The sequence below is a fragment of the Dermacentor variabilis genome, unplaced genomic scaffold (assembly GCF_050947875.1).
Source record: "Dermacentor variabilis isolate Ectoservices unplaced genomic scaffold, ASM5094787v1 scaffold_12, whole genome shotgun sequence".
NCBI classification, from domain to species: domain Eukaryota; kingdom Metazoa; phylum Arthropoda; class Arachnida; order Ixodida; family Ixodidae; genus Dermacentor; species Dermacentor variabilis.
Window position 1 is genome coordinate 45,918,631 of NW_027460280.1, and position 17,337 is coordinate 45,935,967.

At 44.3% G+C, this 17,337-nt stretch overlaps 1 protein-coding gene across 3 annotated transcripts in view; it reads right to left on the minus strand.

Annotated features, from left to right (window-relative positions):
- Oga (O-GlcNAcase) overlaps positions 1 to 17,337 on the minus strand; it is a 131,303-nt gene that overhangs the window by 61,030 nt on the left and 52,936 nt on the right. For all 3 annotated transcript variants that reach the window (XM_075676800.1, XM_075676799.1, XM_075676801.1), the window contains one exon: positions 13,843 to 13,947. In XM_075676800.1, the coding sequence (XP_075532915.1) occupies positions 13,843 to 13,947 (105 nt within the window). The remainder of the gene's footprint in view (positions 1 to 13,842; positions 13,948 to 17,337) is intronic.

The window sequence follows — 17,337 nt, forward strand, 5'->3', positions numbered from 1 at the left end:
CCATGATTACATCCAGCAGTGGAGTCATCGAGCTACTTTAAAAGAACAAGGCTCCCCTGGCATCGGTGCATTTGCTCTGCGGTGGTGGCGGTGAGCGGCATCGCAGAAAGCGTAACCAAGTTCTTCGACACTTGCAGGTTGGTGCTGGTGCAAACTGTACCTTTTAGTAGAAGTCTTGCTTGCTCCCTGCCACCACTACTGCTGCTGCTTCTAATGTTACTTTGATGCACTTTCTTTTTATTAGAAATGCCTCTGTCTGTACTTTGTCTAGTTTGCAATGACACCCTTCCAGAATCAGGCTCGTACCCTATGTGCACAGAATGCGGCTTTGGTTACCACCTCCGCGCATGCTCAGGCGTGAAAAAGTCCGCGTTTAAGGCACAAGATGACGCGACGAAGAATAATTGGAAATGTCAGACATGTGTTGTATTAGCAGCCCGAATGGCCGCTGACGTGCGAAAAGAGAAACCCGAACAAGCTTCAGGATTTGAACGGATGCTGTCTGAAATTAACAAGCAGTTAATGCAACTACCAGCCATTGTGAATAAAGTTGAACTCATGCTGCTGAAGCACACAGTAGGTAAACTAGAGCAAACTGTGTAGCATTTCTCTGATGTGTACGACCAAGTGCTGGCTACAATGAAAACACATTCTTCAGAGATAGCTGCTTTGAAAAAAGAAGGTCGAAGAGGCTGAGGCAAACAACGGCAAAGAAGAAATTCCTAAACCGCGACAGCAAATTAACCAACTTGAGCAGTATAGTAGGCACCAAAATTTGGAAATTCATGGACTTCCGCACAGTGACAATGAAGTACTGCTTGACAAAGTAAACAACTTAGCAAAAACACTGCAACTTGCCGAACTGTCTCGAGCAGATGTTGAACATATGCATAGGCTTCTACCGAAACCAGGCGAAGAACCTATGGTGCTCATCCGTTTTGTATCCCGTATCACACAGGATGAAAGGATGACAAAAAAGAGTGATTCGAAAGCAAGGAAATCGAATGTTTACTTCCTTGATAATCTGACGCCAGAAAACAAGAAGCTTCTGTGAGAAATGAAGCTACGATGTCAGGAAAAGCATTACCAATTCACTTGGCATAGGGGCGGCAAACTGTTCGTGTGCAGGGCTCAGAGCAAGCGCGCAATCCGTATTGCATGCGAAGCTGATTTGAGTCTGATATGCTGACTTTCTCGTGCCTTCTGGGCATTATAGATTACTTTCTTTTCTCATGGCGGAGACATGCGCATCAGCTTACCATGACGGTTCTTTATTTTCTTCAGCCGTAAATGCTTCATTTTTTTCTAAAAGATAACAAGCTATCTATATTTCATTTAAATGCTAGGAGCCTGAAAAATAAATATATGGAAATTGAAACTTATTTGGAATCTCTAGAACATAAATTCGAAGTTCTTGCTTTTATCGAGACGTGGTTCAAAAGCGCTGATATTATTCATTTTGATGGTTATAAATGTGAAGGTGTTTATCGTAAACACCGCTGTGGTGGAGGTACTTCACTTTATTTGAAAAACTATCTGTCCTACAAACTGCTGTCTGAATTCTCGTGCGTTACTGATTCCTAAGAATGTGTTGTTGTAAATATCTAATTGTACCAGTGTACCGTCCCTCTTCAGGTGATCTTGATGATTTCATTCATTACCAAAATATTGGAATATGCCTCTGATCTGAGTCTCCCAGTTGTTTTGGTTGGCGATATGAACATTAACTTATTACCTACTGCTCACACAGCTCAACAATTCATTGACATACTACATTCTTATAATTGCACTAACACATTTTGTTCGCCAACCAGAATAACGTCAGATTCTGAATCATTAATTGATATATGCATAACGAACCACAATCCAAATGATGTTTTTTTCGGGAATTCTCACCTCTGATTCAAGCGATCATTTGCAAGTATTTAGTTTTTTTGCCACGACATGAAAACAAAAGACCGTGTTTTCGATGTCAGCTTTCTTTCAGTCGCCACTTTAACGATGAGAATATGAGTGCTTTTCACTCAATGATAGAGAATACAGACTGGTCTAAAGTGTATAGTGAAAATGATCCGAATATTTCGTATGATACCTGTACTCAGATATTAAAGTCGTGTTATGATGCTGCTTTCCCGTTACAATAAATAAGGACCTACAAGAAAGCTGGGAAGCTATGGGTAACTCAAGAGATGTATAAAAGAATGCAGAAACATGACAAATTATTTGGTACATTTATTCGGTACAGGGATCTTGCTATATACTAAATGAATAAAAGAAAATAAGAAACAAGTTGACTTCACACCTCAAAAAAGATAGAAACAGGTATTATGAACATATGTTTTCCACGGTATCAAACAGTCCAAAGAAATTATGGAATGCAGTTCGCAGGTTAAAAGGAACCCAGTATAACACAAACCCGAATACTGTAACGTTTGATGACACCGAATAAAGTGAAACTTCCTTGGCTAATAAATTCAATGATCATTTTTTACTTGCTGGTGGGTCATTCCACTCTAGTGGTTCATTACTGGCATCAGAAAAATTTCTATACAAGACCCCCAATTCTATCTTCCTATCACCTTGCACTGAAATGGAAGTGTTTTCCGTTCTTAAGGCTTTGAAAAAGGATACTGCAACAGGGACTGATGACATAAAAGCAGCACCAATCATATCTGTTGCTGATGTTATCTCGGCTCCATTATGCCATATCTGTAAGAGTGCTTTCGCAAATGGCATTTTCCCCTGATTCTAAGAAAATGCCAAAGTGGTTGTATTGCATAAGGGAGGCTCTGTCGCTGATTTAAATAATTACAGACCGATATCCATACCTCTTTTCTCAAAAGCGCTGGAACGGCTCCTAAAGTGCAGACTAACTAAATTTCTAGATAAAAACCATGCCCTTGTGGACTAACAGTTTGGCTTCCATGAACACAGGTCAACTGAAATGGCACTTGTTAAGATCAAATAAAATCTCCTCAGTAACATTCAGAACAAATTATATACGGTTGGTCTTGTCCTGGATATTAGAAAAGCTTTCGACTCCATTGAACACACCATCCTATTTAATAAACTGTCATACTACGGAGTTCGCGGAGTGGCCCTAAAATTGATTTAAGACCATTTCACTACAGACAGCAATACACGTGTTATAATGGGTTTTGTTCACAAAAGAAAGAAATTACACTCGGTGTCCCTCAAGGGTCAATTTTGGGTCCACTGCTCTTTATTCTATACGTAAATGATATTGTAAACATACCGCTTACTCCAGATATAGTCTTGTATGCCGAGGACACAAGTTTGTTTTTCTCAGGTGACAGTCTACGTGTGCTAGAAGTTACCACTAATAATTGGTTAGGTCAACTTTTAGTTTGGTTATCAGCGAACCAGCTATAGTTAAACGTCACTAAAACTAAATATGTGGTTTTCAAGCCTAGAAACAGGCCTGATGACTGTGCTTTTTGTGTAAAGTTCAATAGTTGTGTAATCGAGCAGACTTCAGCTTTTAAATTCTTAGGTGTACTTTTTTATGAGAACCCGAGTTTTACACCTCATGTAACGAAGATTCATTCTAGTATTTCTAGGTCAATAGGCATATTGTTTAAGATTAGACACCGTGTTCCTACTTGGTTGAAACACCGTCTGTATTATGCTTTAATTCAGTCTCATCTTAGATATTGCCTATTGGTATGGGGGACTACATTCCAATCAAATTTGGATCGACTGACAAGCAGTTCGCTGTGTTGAAAACCTTGGACCCCACGATCACACGGCACCTTTTTTCTTGAAACATGGATTTTTAAAAATCAACCGTACAAACTTAAGCTCGCTATATACATACGAGGCGAACTCGAGAAAAATTCACTCATTTTTTATGAAAACTACCGCTCAAGTTACACCCAATACAACTTCAGGCATGACCATATTAGAGTTCCATTTTGCAGGACCAACTACGGTAGAAACAACTAGCATACGTAGTCCCATCCTTCGTAAATGCCCATCCTAACACGATCACTATTGTGCAAAACTTCAGATCATTAAAGTGCGTTAAAATTACCATGAAAAAATATTTGCTTTTCCTTTCTGATTGACATTGTGCTAATTGGTTTCTTGTGTGTTTTATGTATAATTATTTTAAATCGGTTTCATATTGTGCTTGTATATATATTTTTTGTATTCATAGTACTCTGTTGGGCTTAAACTGTTTCTATTTAGGAAGTTGTACAAAGATTCTTGTATTTAATGCACGTATGCTTATAATGTATGCTATGTATGTGTAATCCACGCTATTGATATGTGTATATACTATGTTTTATGATATGCTACCTTACTGTTGAGCAATGTATGGCTGACAGGGCCTCAGTCAGGCAGACGATGTTCTGCCTTTAACCTTGCCATCTAAGACCTTCACTGTGTCTAAATCAATGCTGAAAAAATAAAAAAATTGTAATGAAGAAGAAGAGCACAAGGACAAGGCCAGCCAGATCGTCTGTTCCGTGCCTGCAGTGGAACCAGTGGGCCAGCCGGATCACCAGTAGCACGAGTGTGAGCCGTTCGGGCAACCAGCTATTCCTGCTCAGCGTGACCTTCCTTCTCGATTACGAACAGACGCTACCAACTGAACTGTTCAAACACTCCATTACAATTGGCGGAAGGTGCTGGGTATTCAAGAACATCTACACCCTGGAACTCCGGTCTCGGACTTCGCCTCCCGTCATGCCTGACTCTCCCCAGCCGATGTCGCCGCCACCCTCCGTTGCCTGCTCTCGCGCTGTCCCGCAACGGCATCCAGCGGTTTTCAGTGGTACAGATGAGCAGGACGTCAATGACTGGTTGTCTACATACGAACGGGCGAGTTTGCACAATCGATGGGACGATACCGCCAAGTTAAATGCCGTCATCTTCTACCTTGCGGGAGTGGCTCACCTGTGGTTTCAAAATCACGAAGCCGACTTTCAGTCCTGGTCCGCGTTCAAGGCCAGTTTCGCTGAAGTTTTCGGTCACCCCGCCGTCCACAAGTTGCGCGCCGAGCAGCGGTTACGAGAACGAGCACAACAACCAGGTGAAACATTCACCTGTTACATCGAAGAGGTTCTCGACCTGTGCAAACGTGTGGATGCTTCTATGCCCGAAAATGAGAAATTGAAGCACATTTTGAAGGGCATCGCCAATGACATTTTCCAAATGTTGATCGCCAAGAGTCCGCGCACCATAGCAGAGCTCATAAACTTGTGCCAAAGCTACGACGAGTTGAGGAGGCAGCGCGATTTGACCAGGCACCCCTCAGTGGCTGACGAGGCCCTCTCTTCCATGACCGTCTTCCCTGATCGCTCCCCCAACCCCCCGCTCACACAAATCCAAGCTTTCATGCGGGAGGAAATTGCACGTCAGCTTTCTCTACTGCCCTTCGCTGAGCTACCCCAACAGCAGCCGCTGCCGTCACAGCCTCCTATACAGCTTGCCCCTATGCTCCGGCGGGTTATTGAAGAGCAAGTTGCTGAGGCTCTACCTATGCAGCATCAGCAGTACCCTGTCGCCGCGCCACTTACTTAGCATCCGTCGCCGCGCAGCCTCAAGTTGCTGAGGCTCTACCAATGCAGCATCAGCTGTACCCTGGCGCCGCGCAGCCTCCTCGTCAACCACTCATTACGCTACATCCACGGCCGCTGCCACCCGTTCGTCATCCCGTTCATCGACCTGCTCCCGCGTTTGCTAATCCTTGGCGTACACAAGACAACAGGCCCATATGTTATGCCTGCGCCGCCGCATGCTGCACTCTGATGGGTTGGTGCAGTCGCCTCCCTACGCGGACGTGCAACCTTTTCAAGACACTTATTTTAGTCAGCAGTCGAACAGGACACCAGCCGAGCGCCCGGTCCTTACACGTCGTTCGCCTTCCCCACGTCGCCGCTCATTATCCCTGAGGCGTCGGCGCCCTTCACCCACGCAAGAGGAAACTAAGCGCCGCAGTTCAGGAGGCAAGAACTGCGTCGCCATCGATCTGTACAAGTCCTCCATTGTCGCCTTCGAACATTGTCGACCTTACTGTTGACGGCGTCCCTACCGTTGCGCTAATTGATACTGGAGCAGCCGTGTCTGTCCTAAACGAACGCCTCTCTCGCGCCTTACGAAAAGTTACGACGCCACTTTCTGGGTTTTCTCTTTGCACAGCAAGCGCCCAGCAAGTTCAGCCTTCAGCTGCATGCACAGCTAGAGTTGTTATTCAGGGCGTTCTCTATATTGTGGGGTTTGTGGTTCTTCAGTCCTGCTCTCCCGACGTGATACTTGGGTGGGACTTCCGCAAAATAACGCCGTCATCAATTGTGCACAAGCTGAAGTCGAATTATCGCCTCTGTGTGACGTACCCCTCGACGGCGCCACTTCTCTTCCCGCTAAGCTAGTCCTTCGGGAAGACATCGCCATACCGCCGTACTCGTCTGCCGCTGTTCCCGTCTTCTGTGGCGCTGTCTCTGAAGGCACTGTCCTCTTCACTCCTTCGGAACTCTTCATAACCCGCAAAGATGTTCCCCTCCCTTTCGCCATGCTTGACATTTCAGTCGGTCTCAGCGCCATCGTTGTCTGCAATCCGCTTCCTACAACCCTGACGGCTCTTTGCGGTGAAGCACTTGGCCATGTTCAGCTTCTTGGTGACATGTTTATAACAGACGTGCCGGATGCTTCGTATACAGAGCTCATTGACTTCTGTGCACTTTCCACTTCTGCTCCGCCATCACCTGACTTATTCACACCTTTCATTGCCGATGACCTTACTTCCGAGCAGCGCTCCCAGCTTCTTCACCTGCTTGCCCAGTTCCGTTCTTCTTTTGATGTCGCTCAGCCTACTCTGGGTCGCACGTCAACCGTCAGCCACCACATCGACACTGGCTGCAACGCGCCATCCGGCAGTGCCCGTACCGCGTAACCGCCAAGGAACGTCAGGTGATCAGCGAGCACGTGGACGACATGCTTCAGCGTGGCGTCATTCGACCTTTCAATAGCCCGGGGGCATCACCGGTGGTTCTCGTCACAAAAAAAGATGGTTCTATTCGGTTCTGCGTCGATTATCGCCGTCTTAATAAGCTAATGCGAAAAGACATCTACCCTCTACCACGCATTGACAACGCTCTGGACAGCTTGCAAGGCGCTGAATTTTTTTCTTCGTTGGATTTACGTTCGGGCTACTGGCAGGTCCCGATGTCAGCAGTTGATCGCCCTAAAACTGCATTCATTACTCCGTATGGTTTATACGAATTTAATGTGATGCCATTTGGGCCTATGCAATGCACCTGCTACGTTTGAACGAATGATGGACAATATCTTGCGTGGTCTAAAATGGAGCACGTGTTTGTGCTACCTCGACGACATCGTTGTGTTCGCCCCTGATTTCAACACGCATCTTCTTCGCCTTAGGCAAGTGTTGACGTGCTTGACCAACGCAGGCCTGCAACTGAACCTGAAAAAGTGCCAGTTTGCTGTGCGCAAGCTCATGATTCTAGGTCACGTCGTATCACAAGACGGCATTTGCCGCAACCCATCAAAACTTCGCGCTGTGACAGGGTTTCCGAAACCTAAGACACTCAAAGAACTCTGCGCCTTCATCGGCCTCTGTTCTTACTTCAGACGCTTTGTTCGCAATTTTGCCTCAATTATATCACCTTTGACACAACTCTTAAGTGGCACCAACGACCTAGCCTCCTGGTCTCCTGCTTGCGACACCGCGTTTGTGACCTTACGCCGTCTCCTGACGTCTCTGCCTATACTGCGACACTACGACCCCACCACCCCAACTGAAGTGCATACCGATGCCAGTGGCATTGGCCTTGGCGCTGTCCTTGCGCAGCGCAAACCTGGCTACTCCGAGTATGTCGCTGCTTACGCCGGTCGTGCGCTGACCAAAGCGGAATGCAATTACAGCGTCACAGAAAAAGAATGCTTGGCCATCGTTTGGGCACTCGGGACATTTCACCCTTATTTATATGGCAGGCCTTTTCATGTCGTTACTGACCATCACGCCCTTTGTTGATTATCCTCTTTAAAAGACCCGTCTGGACGCCTTGCCCGCTGGGCTCTGCGCATTCAAGAATACAATATACACGTCATCTACCGCTCAGGTCGCAAGCACACTGACGCTGACGCTCTGTCCCGCTCTCCGCTGCCAGCCGACACGGCCTCCCTCTCCACCATTGAGGCGGTATCCTCGGTCGACATCGCCACCTGCGCATTGGAACAGCGCAAAGATCCTTGGGTGGCCTCTCTTCTGGATCTCCTTTCTGGCTCGCCTGCATCTCCAATCTCCCGCTCCCTGCCTCGCCAGGTTGCCCACTTTGCTGTCCAGGATAACCTCTTGTATCGACGCAACTACCAGCCCGATGGTCGCAAGTGGCTCCTGGTTATCCCTAAGACTTTGCATTCCGACATGTGCGCGTCTTTCCATACTGACCCACAGTGTGCACACGCAGGCATTTTGAAGATGTATGACCGCCTGCGGCAAAGTTACTACTGGCGAGGAATGTTTACTTTTGTCCAAAAGTTTGTCCGCTCGTGCCCGCAATGCCAACGCCGCAAATCTCCGCCTCATCCAGCCCACGGTTTATTACAGCCGCTTCCGTGCCCTGCTCGTGCCTTCGACCGTGTGGGAATTGACCTGTACGGGCCGCTACCACTAACACCCGCTGGAAAACGATGGATTATTGTCGCAGTTGATCACCTCACACGCTATGCTGAGACCACTGCTCTAGCTGCAGCAACCGCCAGTGACGTTGCATCCTTTCTGCTCCATCGTTTCATTCTTCGTCATGGTCCACCTCGGGAGCTGCTGAGTGATAGAGGCCGTGTGTTTTTGTCGCAGCTGGTTGAAGTACTGCTTGCTCAATGCCGCATAGTTCACCGGACCACCACGGCGTATCATCCTCAAACTAACGGGCTTACGGAGCGTTTCAATCGCACCCTTGGCGATATGCTCGCCATGTACGTTTCATCGGAGCATACAAACTGGGACATCATCCTCCCATTTGTCACGTACGCATATAATACGGTTACACAGAGTACTACAGGATTTTCTCCATACTTTCTTCTCTACGGTCGCTATCCGTCCCATACCATTGATACGGTTTTGCCTTATGCACCAGACGCATCAGAGTGTGCTCCCGCTTCAGCCGTCGCCCAATACGCCGAAGAATGCCGTCAATTAGCCCGAAAGTTCACCTCTGCCGACCAACAATGACAAAAAGCCAATCGTGATGGCGACACTACGAATCCGAACTTCGCTCCTGGCACACTTGTCTTGTTGTCTGTGCCTGCTACCACGCCTGGACTTTCGACAAAACTTCTCTCGCAGTATGATGGACCATACCGCATCGTCGAACGCACCTCTCCGGTCAACTATATCATAGAGCCACTTACACCGACATCCGAAAAGCACCGCCGTGAACGGGATGTTGTTCACGTTCACTGCCTGAAAAAATTCTATGACCCGCTTTTCTCCACGTCTTAAGTCGCCAGGATGGCTCCGCTTTTGCACTGGGGGTAATTGTAATGAAGAAGAAGAGCACAAGGACAAGGCCAGCCAGATCGTCTGTTCCGTGCCTGCAGTGAAACCAGTGGGCCAGCCGGATCGCCAGTAGCACGAGCGTGAGCCGTTCGGGCAACCAGCTATTCCTGCTCTGCGTGACCTTCCTTCTCGATTACGAACAGAGGCTACCAACTGAACTGTTCAAACACTCCATTACAAACTGAAAAAAGAAGGTGCTTGGCCGAAGGTGAGGCGGAATCATGACACTCATGGCTGTCTGCTAACGGCATGACAGTTGCATTTCTAGTGCATTTAATTTTGGTTTCTAAATGCTATTGCCCAAAACTCATTAAGCTGCAGAAAGTAAGAGCATCAACTTGTGCATGTGTGAAAGCATTATTGAACTACCCGCATGACAGGCTTCAACCCTTGCACTTGATCAATCGTCAGGCTCTATCAGATATAAAGCTAAGCGAGTATAATTCACATTATTGCTTATTTAATTACTAGCTCGAGCCATTTTCGAGCGTACGTCTCAGAGATAGAAACAATGCTAAGGAAATCACTTTCTTACTGCACCTTGCGTATCTTTAAGGGTGGATGCAGGGCTGAAAGGTCGATAGTAACAAAGTTTGGCAGGATAATTTGTCTTGTCATTAGAATTCCATTACCCTAGCAATATAAAAATAAAATGTTATGCATGTCCCACTGAGCAAACAAGCGTCAGCTTAGGAAAATTCCCATTTTAAAAATTATAAAGATAGATAAAATTTTTCTCAATAAATATCTCCTGGGTGCCCTTCACTACAAATAATGGCAGCCACCTGCAATTTTTTGCCTTTTTCTGCAGAAATCAGATCACTTAAAAACTAAGTTTGTTTTGTTACTTGATCATAAATCTATACTTTCTTTTTATAGAAGCAATTTAAAAATTTAAAGTGTCTAAAGTCTTGTTCCATAAATTTCCAGCCTAAAAACAATCTTGCAAGCAGTTTTCATCATTGCAGTTTCGAAACAATATTTTTCCTAAAAGTGGGAATTGCCCAAAAAGTGCAAAGTGAGAAAAATAGATTCTGAGATCTCAAAGCATGCCGTTTTATTCTTCAAGCAACAGTGCTCAATCGAATGACCCTGCAGCATAGGTTAGGCCCTCTCTTTCAAGTTGACGCTGCTCAGCAGCAATCTTTTTTTTTTCCAGCTTTCGCACTGTCCAGTGAATCATCTTTGCTCGTGCTTGCCCCACGTTTTCTTATTTGGACACCATATTCAAGATCCAGCTGCTCGAGCACTCTGCTGATGCCCCGCACTCCTTTGATGAGCTTGAGTACATTCAAGTTGCATTTCCACCAAACGAAGCTTCAGTTGCAGTTTTGCTTGCCATTCGGCATTGCCATAGCCGAAAATGTGCCTTTTTCTTTTTTTGTTTGCTCGTTTTACAACACTATCAACAGAAGGTCCCCCTTCACTAGAAAGCATGAACATTCTAATGAGTGAACTCAGTCAGAGTTGGGCTTCCCTGCTGCTCTACAGCCTCATCTTGACGATAGCATTACTAGGCGCTTTCAAAGGAAAATGCATGCCACTGCCCGGTAAAAAAACGTACTTTTCTTCATTTCTATAGCACAGATAACTAAACTTGGTGAGAAGCTTCTTTATTGTTTAGCAATCCAAAACAAACAAAAGTAGAAAATGTGTTGTTCTGGCCAAAATCACTGTTTTAGCCTTGCATCTCCAGTTAATTAAGGAATTTCGAATGCATTCTCTGAACCACCCTCTATATCGAACATTTTCATGGAAGCGGGAGCTCTAAGTAAAACCACGTTAATGTGCTACACAACCTTGTCTTCTGGCCCTTATTTTGGGAACAGAGAACCTAGCTCCAGCATTTCAGTACCGTGTACGTCAATCCAGTTTGTATTTCCAGCCATAATGCCATGCAGAGAAGCCCCAACTTCCAATAAAAAAAATATTGTGATTCGGGTCTTCAAAAACTTTTTCTTCCTTAAGCAAAAAATCACTCTTTCAACATTTTCTGTAGAAATATTTGATGTCCTTCTCTATGATGGCTGCTATATGCCAGATCTTTACAAGGACTGCTACGGTGTCGTATTCATGTGCATACATAAGCCAAAATACTGCATTTTTTAAGTTGAGTGCAGTTTTGCAATGCTAATGCCCAACATGGAGGCACAAATCAAATTTTGGCTTTGTGGACATTCATATGGGAGTATTTTTGGGCTTTCATATCCAACCATTTTTTTTTTGCATATAGCTTTTAGAAAATGCTATATATTTTATTTTTTCAGGAGCAAATTACAGAAAGAAAAATAATAAAATAGTTGCCAAATTGTTTTCTAGTACAAGAACCACGTCTGCCAACTGTAATAATGTAAGCCTTGTAACAATGAGAACTTTAGCTTGTCCGGTATTCAGTAAACGCAGGCACTGGGTGTTTTACTGGGGGGGAGGGGGGTTGCGTAAACGTGAACAGCGTGTACAGTGCAGCCATGTGGTAGAGCAGAGCTCAACTAGACAAAAAGAGATAATAATGCAGTACCAAGCGTATTTCACTTTGCTGCTGTTAATTTTTAGCCGCAACGTGATTATGCCGCTGCTGATAATTTCAACCAACAGCGAAGTAGAATGCATTTCGTTACTGCAATACTAACACTGCGTCTGAGCTCTGTGCCACCACGTCGCTGCACCATGCAGAATGTTTACGTTTGCACCCCTGCTCACCTGGTAAAATGCCCAGTCCGCGTGCATTTACCTGAATACCAGACATGCTAAAGCTCACTAATAGTAAACAGACTGGATACATTGGAAATTTTTTTTTCTCCTGCCTGCTTTGGCACCATTTGAGATAATTAAAATGGCCCTCAAACGTAAAAACATATTTTTTCACCTCTAGTATTTTGGGAAAGGCTTCTCCTGTCATATTTATTATTTTATATTTTTAAGAATAAAATCGGAGATAGCTGAGCACAGCCATTGGGAAAGTTTGCAAGGAATGACCCCGAAGTGGAAGGTCTGAAATGCACCGGAATGTGAAATAGTCAGCAATATTTATCAAGTTTCAGTTTTGCTGCCTATAGCACCAGTGTGGCGAAAAGAAAACAGTTTAGTAAGAAATGGCTATAAAGTCCAACCCACTTATAATGATGCCAGTTTTAACAATATACATTGGATATAAAAATGAGCTGTGGATGAAATGTAAGCTTTTGTATGTATTCTATGGCGAACTAAACCGCTTACTACAATGCTCCCATGCCTCGTTATTGGTCACAACAGCACAATCTGACTGCTGGGTGTGTATGCTGAAAGGAAACAGAAAGCATAATCCTTGAGAAAGAAACAAGACAAAGAAATGTAAGCCACAACATCCACCTGTGTGCCACACCTTCGCCATACCCGCCGCCTTTCTGTCCCCATGTTGCCCTACTAGGCATTGGCATCCTTGTGCGTCTCTTTCCAGTCTCTCTTCCACCCCTCCGACGTCTACACAGTCAACTCATGTACTCAGGAGAGAAAGCGGGATGGGAGCAGGGCATGCGACGCTGGAAATGCGATTTGACAAAGGCGTGTCGTGGTGGTGCGCAACATAAAGGCAGGTTTGGAGAAGCTGAGTACAACACAGGCAGATATGGCAGCTCGTGTTTTATTAATTTTTCCTTTCCCTCGATTTCGTGTTCCTTTTCATTTTGGCGCAGACATCCAGTAGCAAGACTTCATTGTTAAAGCCAGTAATGCTGTATAGGAACATTGTAGTAACCTGTTTATATTACCATAGAACACACAAAAGTTCACAGTGCCAGGGCTGCTCATTGTTACATCCGAAAAATTTTTATTATTGTCCTCTTTGCTTTTTCCCATGCAACCCAGTAATAACAATTATTGGCTATAACAATGGGATTTCTTTGGCACTTGAATATTGTTATGAGTGGTTTCTGACTGTATTTTCTTGCCGATTCATTCACTGAGATTATACAAAATAGAAAGCGCTAGAAAACAAGCTGCATTTGATTACACCAAACATTTTTGCTTTCACTGGTTCTGAGACAAGCTTACAAGCTTGAATTGAATTCTGGGGTTCTATGTGCCAAAACCATAACGTGATTATGAGGGACATCGTAGTGGAGGACTCCGGATTAATTTGGACCATCGGGTGATCTTTAACGTGCCTCCAATGCATGGGACACGGACATTATACATTTATCCCCCATCAAAATACAGCCACCGCGCAGGATTTGATCCCGTGGCCTCGTGCTTAGCAGCGCAACACCAGAGCCACTGAGCATCCATGGCAGGTAAAGCTTACAAGCTGAAAGACTCACTTCATCACTGGGGAGGTACGGCCGAATGGTGTACGTTTTGTTGCTGGGTGACTCTGGAGGCTTGTAGAGGAACAGATCACTCACACTCTCCAACGGGAGCAGCCGCTGCAGATGGAGCATAAATGACACTAACTGTGCCATTCAGCTTTGCATGCAAAAATGGACTAAAATACATTTCTAGTGTGCAGGCACTGGAATTCTCTGCAGTACTAAATTAAAAATTAAATCCTGGGGTTTTACGTGCCAAAAATACGATCTGATTACGAGGCACAGTGGAGTGGGGGTATCCGGATTAATGTTGACCACCTAGGGATCTTTATCGTGCACCCAATGCATGGCGCACAGGTGTTTTTGCATTTTGCCCCCTCGAAATGCGGCTGTCGTAGCAGGGATTCGATCCCGCAAGCTCGTGCTTAGCAGCCCAACGCCACAGCTACTAAGCAACCATGGTGGGTCTCTAAGCTGCATGAACTGTATGTAAACCCTAATGGATAATACAGAGAGCTCTCCTGTGCTTAACGGGGCCATGACACCAAATTTCCAAGCTTGAATTATGCCTTGCATGTTAAATCGTATGCATCCCACGCAGGCTGGCAAGATTTGAAGCCAATTTGGTGCAATAAAAATTGTATTTTTTGTTGTAATATTGGAGTTAAACCATACAGCAGTCTGGCAACACTAATAGGTGATGAAATTAAACAGCACCCCAAGCTCCAGCTTCCTCGAAGCAATAGAAGCCAATCTCAAAGCCCATGCATTTATGTATTGCAAGTACCAGAAGTGAGTTCATAAAAAACAGCAGACTACAGCAATTTAAGAGTGCAGACTTTCGGGCTAGTTGGTTCGTTGCATCAACTGAAGTCGTAGCGCTGGACTGACACTGACAAAAAAAAAAGATGACGGGACGTGCGTGTATAGTGTATGTCCTGTCGCCTTGTCCATGTCAATTCAATGCTATGACTTCAATTGCTACAGCAATTTCTCCGGCTTAGAACTCTTATAATGTGACAGCAGCAGGCTTGCACAATGAAAACCACCATCTCAAGAACAACTTGCTTGCAATGCACACGTCTTCCTCGACTACTACAGTTATGCCTGCTGTGGCCTCTGAAATATATCCAAAATGTCATGGACACACAAAACCTCACACAAATTGCCAAGCCACTAAAGATGAGCTATGATTTAGCACATCTAGGTCCCAAGTGCACACACCCACAGGGACTTGAGTTCGAATCTTACTGGTGGTGACTGCAGGCAAAGGTTTCTTTTCCTTTGTCCTATAGTGAGCATGAAGCTGAGGAGGAGAAAGTGGCCTGACAACGATGACATGATAATGATGACAGCTGTTGTAGTCAGTGTAATGGTAAGGATCGATTAACAGGTGCGAGGACACAGCAAACTCCACCTTGGACTTTGAACTGCTGTCGCAGTAATAACAATCATAGTGTGGTCAGCAACTCCCTCGCATGTCAATGGTCATGGAAGAGGTATAGAAGGTATGAATGGTGAGCACTTTGTTGTAACCATTTCAATGTTTGTATTCCAAATGGATGTGTTGTATTATCAAGTAAATGCAACAAGTTGAACCTCAATTAAATGGACAATCAAACAAAAATATCCCTTTAACAAACTTTGCTTTTCTAGAGCACTTCCAAAGAAGACAATGCACTGCTGCTCTTAAAGCAGCACTTTCAGTTCAATAATGTCGTACATTGCACAGGTGTTTCAGTACATTCTATAAGAGTGACCCATGTTTGTCGCATTAAACCTTCAACTCCCAAGTTCTTTCTAAAAAAAGTACACAAGATTTACCGATTATATTTCATTCCAGCAAACAATTGCATTATATATCGATATTCGAAAAATATATTAAATGTGCAGTTTATCTCTTATATTCACCAGAAATACCAATGAGAAACATCCGCTTTAAAAAAAGAGACTGCCTTAGCTAATGTGTGAGGTTCGAGCGTAATTATCTGAACACATAACGAAAGGAATCGACAACATTGAACAATATCCTCAAGTGCCGAAACTCAAATGCGCAATGGGAACTGGTTTGACAAACGCCGGTATTCTCTGCAAACAAAGCAGCAGCAGCTGTGGCCTAGATGAGTACAGCTTGTCTTTGGGACTATCGATATGAACAGCTAAGGTGAGCACAGCTTGGGCTTGGTAGCTGTTAACGAGATAGATAAGCAGCAAAGTTAACAAGGCACTGGACCAGACTCGCAACAAACCTGGGGTAGCATGCATATTCAATGGTATGTGCACACAGTACACAGTAGCTAGTTTCAGCCTACAGTGAAGAAATGCTAGTACCCAAAAGAAAAAATTCACAAAATAAAAACTTGCATTTCAGATTAGTAGTTTCTATGAAAGAGAATTTCACAAACATGTAAAACAACAAAAAAGGGTTAAATTACATTTAAGACACTGAGTAAAATTAGTAAAACACTTTAGGTAAAACTACATACAATGGAAGTAGGAAATGTGCAAGTGCCATACACTTCCTAAGAGCTAAAAAAGTAGACTAGCATAAGGACTTAGACTTAAAATGGCTTACTGCACCTTAAAACACACTGAGGTAGTTACACTGCACAGAATACTTAAAGGGACACTAAATGAACATAGACCAATAGATTACTCGTCCAGAAGTCTATCATCCTTTTCTGCATGATGTATGACTGTTGCGCAAAAAAATGTTGCCGAAATTCCTGCCGCTGCTCCTCAATTTGAAGCAAACATGGTTAAATGTACAAGCTCACGTAAACCCCACGTGGCTTCCCTCTCAACCACTCTAATCAGTCAGTGCTGATGTCACATGAGAGGTACCATAGCCCAAAACAGATAGTGCCACTGATTTTCCATTTTTGTCATTTTCTCGCATACGGAAGCTATGTTATCACTACGAATGATGAATTCATTATTACATGAACCTAATCTTTCAATCTAGTTCAACAAAATATTTTCCTTTATTGTCCCTATAAATGTCATTTACTGACACGAGTACTTATTTATCCTTTTCTCGGGGACTGCATTTCACCCACGAACAACTTAAAGTTATCGCTCAGCACAAGATGCGCTTGCACGACTGGAACTTACTCCAATGTTACCGTTGATTCTATCTGTCATGCATGTTTTCACCAAACATTGTGTAATGAGATTGTATGTACTACATGAATTGTGTAGTACTTTCTTGAAGGCACATGGGCACCAGCAATTTTGCTGGAATCTTTGACGAGTCATGTATAAAGGCAAATGCACTTGACTCGCAGATCAGATTTTAGACGATCGCCGACTTTGCTCACAGCTATCATGCTTTGAGTGTAACCTGTTTTCTGGGCAAAGTTTCGTCGAATAAAGAGTTAATTTCGTGATTACAGTTTTTGCTACTGTGTTTTCCAACGTCACTCCAACGTGACATCTGGCAGAGATGCATTGTTGTGTAATGGAAACCCCCCGCAAGTCCATGCCATGAGGACATCGTCAACGTTG